We start from the raw sequence: 12,379 nt of genomic DNA, 5'->3' as shown, positions 1-12,379 counted from the left end.
CACCAGAATCACCCTGCATGAGAAATAATAACATTTTAGATTTACAAGAATGTATTATATTGTTTATGCAATTTTATTGATCTTCTTCTCTTAATAACAATATTATCCAGAAGTGTGTGATTGTAGGTTTTGGTCACAGATCGAAGAATTTGCTAATTTTTGAAGTGAAACTTCTTGAGGGTAAAATTTTTACGTTTCAAACTCAAAATATCTTTATTCAAGTAGGTAACTAAGTACACTTTTGAATAGTCAAGTTAAATTAATCGTAAATTTACATTTACTACCAGTTCGCAAGTCAAGGGCGTAGAGCGGGTAAGAAGAACTGGCAAGAAACTTTCCGCCACTCTTTTTAATCGCCAAGTATTGTCATACAAATTGTTTGAACTGGAGCAATTCAATCCCAAGGATTAGGATCATTTAAGTAGTCCTCAAATTTATAAAAAGCTTTGTTGATTAATTTTCGTTTAACGAGGACTTTGAATTTATTTAGTGATAATTCTCTAATTGCGCTTGGGAGTTTGTTGTAAAAACGAATACAATTTCCATATAAGGAGTGATTTATCTTTTGGAGCCTGGTTGGTCGTACACTCAAATTAGTTCTATTTCGCGTATTATACTGGTGAAAGTCACCATTTGTTTTAAAATCGTTTATATTTTTTTGGACATACAACAAGGCTTCAAGAATATATTGACCAGATAGTGTCATAATATTTAATTCCTTAAACTTATTCCGTACCGACTCCCTCGGAGAAACACAACAAATACCCCGAACAGCCCGCTTCTGCAGCACAAATATGGATTGAACCTCTGCAGCAGCACCCCACAATAAAATGCCGTACGACATAACGCTATGAAAGTAGCTATGATACACAATTTTAGCCGTGTCCTCATCAGTAAACTGTCGGATTTTCTTTACTGCATATGCTGCAGAGCTCAGCCTATTCGAAAGAGTCTCTATGTGTGGGCCCCATTGGAGTTTACTATCTATTGTTATGCCTAGAAAAACAGTTTTGTCAACAAAGTTTAGTTCACTGTCCTTAATTTTCAGGTTACCAATATCTCGTCTAGCATTATCTTTTCAAAAACTTTGCTCAACGCAGGGAGCACGGAAACAGGTCTGAAGTTTGACGGATCAGACTCACTACCTGCCTTGAACAACGGTGTAATCTTACTTAATTTCATTTCGTCCGGAAAGACTCCACAATCGATACAGCTGTTAAAAATTATAGACAATTCAGAGCTTATTACATTAATAACGGAATTTAAAATGACTGTTGACATACCCCATATATCTTTACTTTTTTTTAAATTAATAAGCTTAAAAGTTTTAACAATATCATTACAAGTTATATGTTTAAACTGAAATTTAATATTACATTCAGGTACACATTTTTCTAGCAATGAGATCGCAGCAGCAGGTGAAGAATCTAGGGACTTGGTCGTATTTAGCGGTACATTTGTAAAGAACTCTTCAAAAGAAGAAGCTACCTCTGGGTCAGATTTTATTAACTTCCCTTTAACTTTTAACATATAATCAGTTCGTTTGTCAGACGTTTTACCGGATTCTTCATTTATTATTTTCCAGGTAGCTTTTACTTTATCCATGCTATTTTTAATTTTTGAACTTAAATATTGAGACTTTGCAGTTTTGCAATCTTTTTTGAAATCATTTGAATACAACCTAACATATTCCCTAAATTCCACACTAGTGTTATATTGCATTTCGTCATAGATTTCATATAATTTTAACCTTTTCCTGTGTAACTCCTCATTTGCCCAGTCACAGAAACTTGTTTTCTCAGAGACCAATAAAGTCTTTTGAGTAAATACTTTCTTGAATTCATCAATAAATGATCCAAAAAAAGTATTGTATAAATTATTAGGGGATGAGTTGCCACACAGAAATGGCATTCTATAGACCAATGCTTCTCTAAATCTGTCCAAACGGTCATTTGTAATAGGAGTTATCACAATTTTCTTCTTTTTACATGTTTTTTGTTTCCTTAATTGGAATTCAAACCATTGACCAGTGTGATCAGATTTAAATCTATTGAAAATACAAACATTCAAAGGGGCTATGTCACTATATATGTTATCTATACAAGTTGCGGTGCTAGCTGTTATTCTTGTGGGTGAATGAAATTGATTTATTAAATTGTATGAACGAAAAAGACTAAGTATGCGTACACTTGAATTAGAATGACAAAGTAAATTGACATTAAAGTCCCCACACACAATTAGCCCTTTATTACACTTTACTAATTTACACAATATCTCCTCTAATACATTTTCAACATTATTATAGACAGCTGATGGAGGACAATATAGACATACAACAATGAATTGCTCCAGTTCCACACAGGAGATTTCAATAGTTAGTTCTACAGAGAGGCTGATAATATCCTTTCTTTCTTTGCATTTCAGTTTTTTACTTATTAGGATTAATGAGCCACCATGAATTGCATTTTCTCTGCAAAACACACTACCAACCCTGTGGTTACAAAAATTAAACAAAACTTCATATTTTTTTAGCCAGTGCTCTGTTATGCACAAAAAGTCTATTTTTTGACTATTCAAGAATAGTTCAATTTCTAATTCTTTATTTTTCATCCCCTGTATATTTTGATGAACCACAATAATTTTTTGGGAATGAATTTTATCACATAATATACTTACCTTATTATTGCAAGAGTGGTGCTCTGTTGTCCTATTATCTAATTTAAATAAATATTATTTGGAATTTCTTCCAAGGTCTTATAATCTAATGCTTGCTCAATAGAAGCAAGGGGTCTAGCCAAATTCTTGGCTGTCATCTCTATAAAATATGATAGCGAAACAGCTATCTGTCTTTTTAAGAAAGCAGGTAGGTAATAATATCTACCCTTTGTAATAAAAAACTTTTTTGTATACCTATTGGTATCTATGACACAAAATTTATCATTATACATTGCCAATGTATGCAATGTTTGATTAAGAATATATCTTGTGTCATTTTCTTCCTTAGGAAAGCTTTGGCTATAGGGAAATGTAAACATAACAATCCTCTTAGAGTCTAAACAACAAAGTTTTTCATATAATACTAAAAGATCATGTTTATTTACATTTCCCCTGTTCCCTATAAAAATTATTAAATTATTACATTTATCATTGTTTTTGATTATATGATTTTTCACAATGTTTTTAAATGTGGCATTGGGATAGCAGCTATTTATAAATGTTTGGCCGTCATTTAATTGTACAATAGTACCCATGTCCTTACCCATTTCATCGGAATACATTAAATTCCTTTCTTTTGCCTTAATTTTTTCCTTTAACTGAGTGTTTGTTGTGGTGTAGGTGAGGCTGTGAGTGTGTTGTGATGTCTGTGGTAATTGGAGGCTTTTATAATTGCAACCGTAAGTTTTATTCTGTAATTGCTCATAACATTCTGCGGTGTAATTAGAAATTTGAAGCAGATCTTCCATTGCAGAAGAATATTTTTCTACCATACATTGTGATTCTTCAAATTTAGAAGTGAGACTGTTTGTAAGTTCTTGTAATTTTAAAATTTCTGTTTTTAAATCTAACTAGCTGACCCGGCTAACTTCGTTCCGCCTTTCAGTTTAATAATATCGTTGTTACTTTAGTTAAATTTATTTTAGGATTTCATTAAGGTAATAACATCAATACAACTTTTTTTGCAAATACATAAATGTTTTAGTTCTTGCCAATGCGAAAGAAGATTGGCAGTTTTACACAATGGGCCTCTTCTCTCTAGCGCCAATATTGCGATTCTGCATGTTAAATTAATTTCTGATATACAAAATTTTTTGATGAGTTTAACAATCGTTTAATTATAAACACGATTTTTTAAAGTGAACGTCACATCTCTTATAACCAATAGATAAGTAGAAAATGGCGGATTGTTTACAAATTTCAATATATTACACATTTTTTTTTTTAAATACTTAGATCCGTTTCCGGCAGCAAAAATCACATGGATGTCCCCCGAGACTCCTGCATAATCAGTATCATCAAATTCGTGCGACGACATTTAAAACCCAACTCAAGATCAAAGCCTGGTTATGCATCTCCTCATTCATCAAGATCGGAATTTCTTGAACTGACACGAATTCGACGTCAAATGATGCGTAGTTTTGTCAACGGATGGCACCACATGCTGTTTGCATGCGTAAAATTAATTTACTTATTTATTGTTATTCAATAACTTATCCGATATTTTATTACTTATTCTGCTATTCGGAGCTGAGAAGAATCCACCTAAAAAGAGATAATTAACATCGGTCCAGCCGTTCTCGAGTTATAAGTGTTGTAACAAACACGACTTTGTTTTATATATATAGATGTGTCAGATTCATATTTTAATTTAGCATTTTCAGTTTCAATTAAATGCAAGTCAAGTTCATTTTGAAGTTTTGTGTTTTGAACTTTTAAATCCACACTGTTTAAATTTCTATATTGTTTTACTAGCTTCTGTGTCTTTTTAATGTATTTATTAATTTTAATATATTTTCTTATTTTGTTTTTACCTAAACTTTTTACATGATGAGTTGGTGTAGAACCTGAATCATGGATTAATGTATTGTATAAAATGTTTGTGTGTGTAGTTTGAAACGCAATAATAATAATATTAGCGTCACTAACATGTGCAGCATTTTTGTCGGAGAAATGGGAGAGAGCGATTGAGAGAGAGTGAGAAGGGCGAATTACCTTATAAAAATTATATTTTTAAAATTAAAATTTCGTAAAGAGTATCTATGAAATATTTGTATTTTATATTTTATGCAAATAAATTTATTGATTATTATATTTAAATATTATATTATATTTAAATCTCAAATGACGAATTGTAAATTAAAATGCGACGTGTTTTTATTATCGAAGAAATAAATACAATTTATAATTTGTATTAACTTTCGACACTTTTCATATTTGAATGACAGTTAAATTTATTAAATTCCTAACTTCCTTTTTCCCTCCCTCTAAGTCTCGAAAATCCAAAGTTTTAGATTTGTATAAATATGAACAAGACTTAAAAAATAAAAATTGGTTTGCCAAAGAAGTTTCACTTGTGACATGTGTACTTTGTACGCACGCAATTTTTTTTATAGGTGTGTAGGTGATCAGTATTTTTTATTTTTTTAGGACAGTCTTATTAGGATAAGAAATCATGATTCCTTCACGATGTTATAACTTCACCGTGTGAGCAAGTGTTAAATTAATGCGAACATAGAAATTCGGAACTTTTGAAGACATTCACTATCCAGGTACTATGATTGATGTGACCTTATATTTAAAACCATTTTGATAAAGCCCGATCGAAACATGAAACTATGATCAATTAAAAATTTTATAGCACATTTGATTGCTTACTTTGCATGCACCTTTGTCGTTCGGGCGCTTAACGCAGAGTTGTCCGGCGTCTACGGGCACCAATGTCGAGAAACGCGAGCGTTGTAATTGTTTAGTGCAGTCGTCGTTGCTTATTGTTTCAAACTCCAACATTTGAAGTTTGTTTGGTAGAATTTTCTTGTCCTGTAATAATAAGCAACATTTTTTTATCAAAGAGAGAATTACGCAAATGATGAAATTCAACGATATTTAAATAATGCAAGCCCTGATGAAAATCATTTTGTTACTCATTTATTTAGATTCCAGCGAAATGAGGGTCTCAGTGCAGAATATTACAAAACTGATAAATTTATAAAAACATTTAATTAGTCAAATATATTACTCTATTACTCTCTTACTACTCTACTCACATAGTCTACGAGTCCCCAGCCAGTCAAGAGACATTTCTTTCCAATGGGTGCCATTTCTTTTAACAACTCAATTGGTTGAACCTTATCGCTGAATTTGAATTTGCCTTCGATCTGTACGATGGCTATGTCATTCTTTAGAGTCCGTCTGTAATAGTTCTCATGAGGGACCAATTTCTTAATCTTGTAACGGTCGCCACCTTTATTGAGCGTGTGACTGCCAACTACTATAGACAACTCGTCAGGTCGTTTCCTATAAGTTATTTCAAGTATATCTATAACACATCATTAAAGTTCCAAATGTAATGATAAATTTTACACATATTAAAATATGATTAAATAGATGTGGTCACCAGGGTCGGGATCATCACGATTCGGTGTGAGCAAGCAAGGAGGAGAACTCATGATATATTTTTGCTATCCTATACAATGAAATAACATATTAATAGAAACGGAAAATATACTAACCCATGAATGCAATGAGCGGCTGTTAACACGTACTCTTCGTTTAAAATAGACCCTCCGCAAGTGTGCCATTCTTCCTTTCCGCTATGACCACGCATTGAAACTTGGTAGTTAGCCATGCCTGGGGTGGCATCTTTGACACCGACTATTCGGCTGTCTCCATCTATAGCTTCCGAAACGTCCACTTCGCCTGTGAACGTCCTTTATTTTATTCGGCTACATGTTATGTTAATAAAATAACAATTATTTTGTTGCGGAAGCCAAAGAAAGAAAGAAAAAGAAGAAATAAAGAAAGAAAGAATTCATTGAATTGAAATTAATTATGGTGCGAAATTAAATAATGCGAAAATAAATATTAAAATTATTTTGAAACAGTAACATCATCATTTAAAAAAATTGCAAATAGTGCATTAATTTACAACAAAGTTAAACGATACGGTATTTGACTATTATTGTTGTTGATTATTGAGTTGTGTTTGAACCCTTCGTAAGACTACATTATTACAGTATTGGGTATAAATATGTATTCTAATTAAATGAAATTTATCTTACCAAGGAGTCCATGGGACAGAAGAAGTAATATTCCAAAATGGAGAAACATGTTCCTTGGAGTCCTGTCCTTGCTTTGAAATTTATAATTCTCTACTCAATATTTATACTAAAAATCTACATAATTTTTTTAAAAGACGGAAATTATTTAAAAAAAAAACATAATTAGTATTGGTGTTTAATGATATCGATAAATGTTATTGAATTGTATGTGTGCTACTTACTCCTTAATGATATTTCTTTTATTGTAGTAGTTGATGCTGATGGTGCTTAACCTTGTCGAAGTTGCGTGTAGACGCCAACTTAATCCATTGGCCTATGGTAGAGAGCTCCAGGTCGTGGTGGAGATCCCACCTTCCCCGGTAAAGGTAGTTTTTCCCCTACTTTGACTAAATGTTATAACGGGTTTGAACTGATATACCTTTTTTTAAAGATGGACTTTTTAAAAAGTATCAAAAATAATATTATTTATGGTAAACAACGAAAAAATGCAACTATTAATACAGACGTCTTGTACCAATAAAAGGTACCTATATGGTAACGGATGGTACGAAACCTGAGCAATTTATGTAGAGAGAATTTAAAAACAATAAATTTGTAATTGTATTTTAAATAGTGATTATTTATTAAAATAAGAAAAGAGAAAAGCCACACGTTTTAAAAACATATTATCTAAATTAAAAGCTAAGTATCGAAAAATTAATTTTTATGTACTGCAAATTACCAGTTTCGATGGCCTTGGAGTGGTTTCTTGAAAATACATAATTTGTAAATTGATCTCTTGAATCCATATTATCATGATATAAGTAGGTTACACTAACGTTTGAAACTATCGGTTCTCTGTAACTTTGAATAGCGTTAGTACGGATTTTTGTATGCTATTTAGATGTAGTTCTCTCAATAATTAAAAAGGTAAGTGTTTCTTTTATAATTATTAAGAACAAATGGTATTATTATATCAAAGATTTCAATAAAGAGAAAATGTCGATCACTGAAAGGTCCTGGTAAGAATAGATATTCTCCACTCACCTTATGCTCTGATCTGGTTTCTTCGGATGGTCAGCCGTTAAAAAAATAAAATATGTTTATTATTGAACATAAGATACAGGTATCACTTATTCCACGTCATTAAATTTGAATCTGTAGGCATTCCTACTCATCGGCAAAGAAGACAGAGGGTGTAGGCCGAGAGAAAAAGCCGGCGTAAAAAAACTTTCGGTATTCTTTTAAAATAGCAAAACATCAAACAACACTTATTTTAAAACAAATATCGCAAATTATTTAGAAGTAGCCTGTCTAGCACTAGTCCCAGTCCAAGCCTTTTTACAAAGCGTTTCTTTAATATATTTCTTAAATTTATTAAAAGGCAGAGATAAAAGAGCCTCTGGGATTTTATTAAAGAAGAGTATCCCTTTTCTCAAAAGAGAATTACTAACTTTAGACAGTCTAGTACGGGAAAATTGCAACCTGCGTTTGTTCCGAGTATTAACATTGTATTATTATTTATTTATATTCTAGTAAACTTATCACTATTTTTGTATACATACATAATATTTTTCATAAATATATTGCACGATTACTGACAAATGCGTGCACTGACTTGACAGGTCCACTCAATCTGTGTGGTTTTTTCCTCAAAAGACCATTTCAGACTGCAATCTACATGGTCTTCACATAATCTTGTTATGTCTGGACTTTAAAAGAGACTGTGACCTCTGAGTTTGTTTCGGCGTTTCTTCTCAGAGTAGTCAGATAGGAAACGTCGAACTCATCTAGTTTAAAAAAAAATATGCTTGACGTGTAAAAGTGTTTGTACAAATCTACTTACAGAAAATAAATCATTTATCATTTATCTTTGGGCAGCAATCCAGCGAGGGCGGGAGATGATCAAAGAGACTTAGTAGTAGAAATTGGAATGTCAGAAAAGTACTTATCAAAAACAATCGATATCTCTTTGTTAGATTTGATAATAGTGTTATTGAGAACCAAGACCAAAGAAAAAAAGCAGAACTGACCGCTTTATATAAGCTTACAAATAAAATGATAAAATCCGACTATAAAAAATACAGTAGGGAAGGGAATTGAAAGGAACTTAATTAATACCGGCAGTCAAAAGCCTTCAAAGAACTTAACAAGGAAAAATACCAGAGATACTCAGACAAACATAAAATCGCGAAATGACATAATAAATACGGTTGCTACATCGATAGCTTTAACTCTCTCCATAAATTTAATCTTCTCAGCAGTTCTCGACAGAGCAATATCATTCTTATCGGGGTTTGGGGTATATTTTTCATGTCTAACAATTTTATCGATTTTATATCTAGTACCTCTTTTACTTAGCGAGTTTGTTCCAGCCAAAATGGTTTAAATCCTTTGGTGATTTACTAAATAAAAAATGATTGTTTCGAAATTAAATGTAAATTATTTTCTTTTCTTGCCATTTCATATTTTGCATGTAAAGTAAAGTAATCATTACTTCATTTTATTAAACAATTACAATTTTAGTTTTTCTTAATTGCAATAGAATTTGTTTACCTAATATAAATATAAATCTCATCAGAGTTGTAAGTACACTTACTCCTTGAGGCAATGTGCTGCAGTGAGTATCCATCTATCGGTGATGATGGCGCCACCGCAAATGTGGGAGTTTTAGAATTTACCTGCTGTAGAGATATTTGGTATGGGAAGGCACCGTCTGGTGCGTTATTCCCACCCACGACATGACCTGACGCGTCACCTGATTCATTTTCAGGTTTTGGGGCATCACTCTTTATGTTTGTTTGTGCGGCTTTAAAATGAAAAATATTTTTATAGTATTCGTATTGCATATCTCATATGCTCATGATTGCTATAATGTTAAGGATAGCGTTCTATTACAGTACATTTATCGGCCGCAGAATAATTAAGGCTCATTACATTACTGTGACAGAGGATCGAGCAGCTGTCATACATTGAGGTTTGACAGAACGGCGCGAACGGAGATTAGCAAAATATGTATAAAGTCAATGTTATTGTTATAAAATAAACTGTTTGTAAAGGAAATGGTAACTAAATGTTCTTTAAATTGTAGATAGTTCGATAGCTACACTTAAAAAATCAAAGGCGCTACAACCATTGATTAGTTGAGAAAATATTAATCGTACTTTACAATGCGCGCTATTTTACGTAGTGTATCAAATTATCATCAATTTCTCTTTTATAATTTTCGATACAAATTTAATAATTAGCGATTAATTAATGAAAAATTAGTTATTATGCTAGTATTTGGTTGCTATTTTGAAATTTAATTTTGACTACCTAAATTTAATAAATACAACTTGCATTGGGTCATTGTTTTTGAGTTAGCTCGTGGGCATCTCGTAGGTGTGGTTCCAACCGGTGATATCTCCCCTTAATGTAAAATAGTTAATGTTTTTTAAAATTAAGGGGTTTGTTGTATTTTTTTAAATATTGCATATAATGAAATATACTTTTATTTCAAACGATAGGTATATAATTTGAACAGATGTAACCATCTTGAATTATTCAATAATTCATTTAATTTTGCTCTGTATCCAATCGTGGAAACCATGGACTGAAGCAAATACATCAGGAAAGTCTTTGCCGCAGGGAACTATCCAGGACACGACTCCAATTTGAAGAGTTTTGTTCTTATCGTCCTGAATGACGAGAGGTCCACCGGAATCACCCTGCATGATAAATAAAAACATTTAAAGGTATTGATTTACAGGAATGTATCAATTACATGTTAATGCACTCTTATTAATCTGCTTCTATTCATTACAATAATCCAGAAGTGTGTGATTGTGGGTTTTGGCCTCAGATCGAAGAATTTGCTCATTATTTTGTAGGTGTGTAGATGATCAGTCTTTTTTTCCATCAGGATAAGAAATCAAGATTCCCTCACGTTGTTTGAACTTCACCGTATTACCAAGTATTAAATGCAAACATTGAAATTCGGAACTTTTGAAGACATTCACTATCCAGGTTCTATGATTGATGTGTCCTTATGATTAAAACCATTTGATAAATCCCGATTGTAACGTGAAACCATCATCTATTACAAATGTAGCACGTTTTATTACTTACACGGCATGCACCTTTGTTGTTCGGGCGCTTAGCGCAGAGTTGTCCGGCGTCTACGGGCACATATTTTGGGAAAGGCGAGCGTTCAATTGTTTAGTGCAGTCGTCATTGCTTATTGTTTCAAACTCCAACATTTGAAGATTGTTTGGTACAGTTTTCTTTTTCTGTAATAATACACAATATTTGTATATCAAGGAGAGAATTTAGTGTTTCTATATCTACTATACGACTTATTTTTAAGTCGGGTTTTCCTTCCTGACGCTATAACTCCAGAATGCTCGAACCGATTTTCACGGTTTTGCATTCGTTGGAAAGGTCTCGGGCTCCGTGAGGTTTATAGCAAAGAAAACTCAGGAAAAATTTCAACAGAAAAGTGGAATCACCAAACGAAATGTTACATATAACGAAGCCGAAACAGAGTTCGCCGAGTTTGCTAGTTTTTTATAAATAATGAATTGACGAAGCGATGTTAAAATAATGCCTTTTCACTCCTCCTACCTCTTCTGAATGTCATTTTGAAATAGTCACATTGAAGTGATAACTTCTTATGTAAACCGTTTCGTTACGTAACGCGTTACGGTCCCAGGACGCACACGTTTTTTTATTATTTAGTTTTTTGTATTCCATACATAAATTGGCTAAATAAAATATATTTTGATTTTTTTTAAATATATACCTATATATATAATAATATAACATATATATAAAATAATTTTTTAATAATTTTTAAAGACCCAAAGCATCTAGTCTAGAGGTCGCGAGATTACAGCGAAATCAGGTTCTCAGCCCTGCGATTCTGTAACTCACTTTTCGAACTCACACAGCGGTTTTCGCATCGGCGGTCGCTCTCAAATCAGTCGTGAAGCAGTCATTTTATGATTTGGCATTCTGAAAAGGTGGGAGCTTGTAGTTTATTGTTTATCAGAATGCCAAATCATAAAATGACTGCTTCACGACTGATTTGAGAGCGTCCGCCGATGCGAAAACCGCTGTGCGAGTTCGAAAAGTGAATTACAGAATCGCAGGGCTGTTCAGAATATTACAAAAGTGATTATACAGCAATTTTTCTCAGTTAAGTTGTTTTAGTTACACCCTGATAGTATAGCCAAACGTAGGCACTCTCTTTAACTGTTACATTGCATTCATTCGTTGCATAGCAATTAACATTTAATTATTGCTATTCTATTGTTAGTATCAGTTACCGAACTGGGTCATCGGGTCACTGATAAATTTCTAAAAATATTTAGTTAATCAAATATATTAATCTACTCACATAGTCTACGTGTCCCCAGCCAGTCAAGAGACATTTCTTTCCAATTGGCGCCATTTCTTTTAACAACTCAATGGGTTGAACTTTATCGCTGTATTTGATTTTGCCATTGACCTGTATGACGGCTATGTCATTCTTTAGATAGTTGTTATCATACTTCTCATAAGGGACCAATTTCTTAATCTTGTAACGGTCGCCGCCTATATTGAGCGTGTGACTGCCAACGACTATTGACATATCTTTCATG

At 32.6% G+C, this 12,379-nt stretch overlaps 2 protein-coding genes across 2 annotated transcripts; both read right to left on the bottom strand.

Moving 5' to 3' along the window:
• Positions 1–2,714: 2,714 nt before the first annotated feature.
• Positions 2,715–6,857, bottom strand: LOC125063437 (chymotrypsin-2-like). The gene is made up of 5 exons (XM_047669865.1): positions 6,777–6,857; positions 6,228–6,414; positions 5,763–6,012; positions 5,385–5,535; positions 2,715–2,815 (listed from the first exon to the last, which is right to left on the bottom strand). The coding sequence occupies exons 1-5, from the start codon at positions 6,823–6,825 to the stop codon at positions 2,715–2,717; spliced, it is 738 nt and encodes a 245-aa protein (XP_047525821.1). The 5' UTR covers positions 6,826–6,857.
• A 3,411-nt stretch (positions 6,858–10,268) lies between these two features.
• On the bottom strand, positions 10,269–12,379 carry LOC125063436 (chymotrypsin-2-like). Its single transcript, XM_047669864.1, has 4 exons — positions 12,136–12,379; positions 10,920–11,026; positions 10,684–10,693; positions 10,269–10,465 (listed from the first exon to the last, which is right to left on the bottom strand). The coding sequence occupies exons 1-4, from the start codon at positions 12,376–12,378 to the stop codon at positions 10,310–10,312; spliced, it is 516 nt and encodes a 171-aa protein (XP_047525820.1). The 5' UTR covers position 12,379; the 3' UTR covers positions 10,269–10,309.

Source organism: Pieris napi, chromosome 3 (genome assembly GCF_905475465.1).
Source record: "Pieris napi chromosome 3, ilPieNapi1.2, whole genome shotgun sequence".
NCBI lineage: Eukaryota > Metazoa > Arthropoda > Insecta > Lepidoptera > Pieridae > Pieris > Pieris napi.
This window is presented reverse-complemented; position numbering and strand designations above follow the sequence as displayed.

Bases quoted from the DNA above. Each gene is read 5' to 3' on its own strand.
- LOC125063437 (XM_047669865.1), bottom strand. From the start codon at position 6,825: ATGTTTCTCCATTTTGGAATATTACTTCTTCTGTCCCATGGACTCCTT. The intron at 6,415-6,776 runs GTAAGATAAATT...GGACGTTCACAG, and splicing joins TCTGTCCCATGGACTCCTTG to GCGAAGTGGACGTTTCGGAA. The intron at 2,816-5,384 runs GTGCATGCAAAG...CATATTTTATAG, and splicing joins TAAGCGCCCGAACGACAAAG to AGATGACAGCCAAGAATTTG.
- LOC125063436 (XM_047669864.1), bottom strand. From the start codon at position 12,378: ATGAAAGATATGTCAATAGTCGTTGGCAGTCACACGCTCAATATAGGC. The intron at 11,027-12,135 runs GTGAGTAGATTA...GTATTATTACAG, and splicing joins GCTGGGGACACGTAGACTAT to AAAAAGAAAACTGTACCAAA.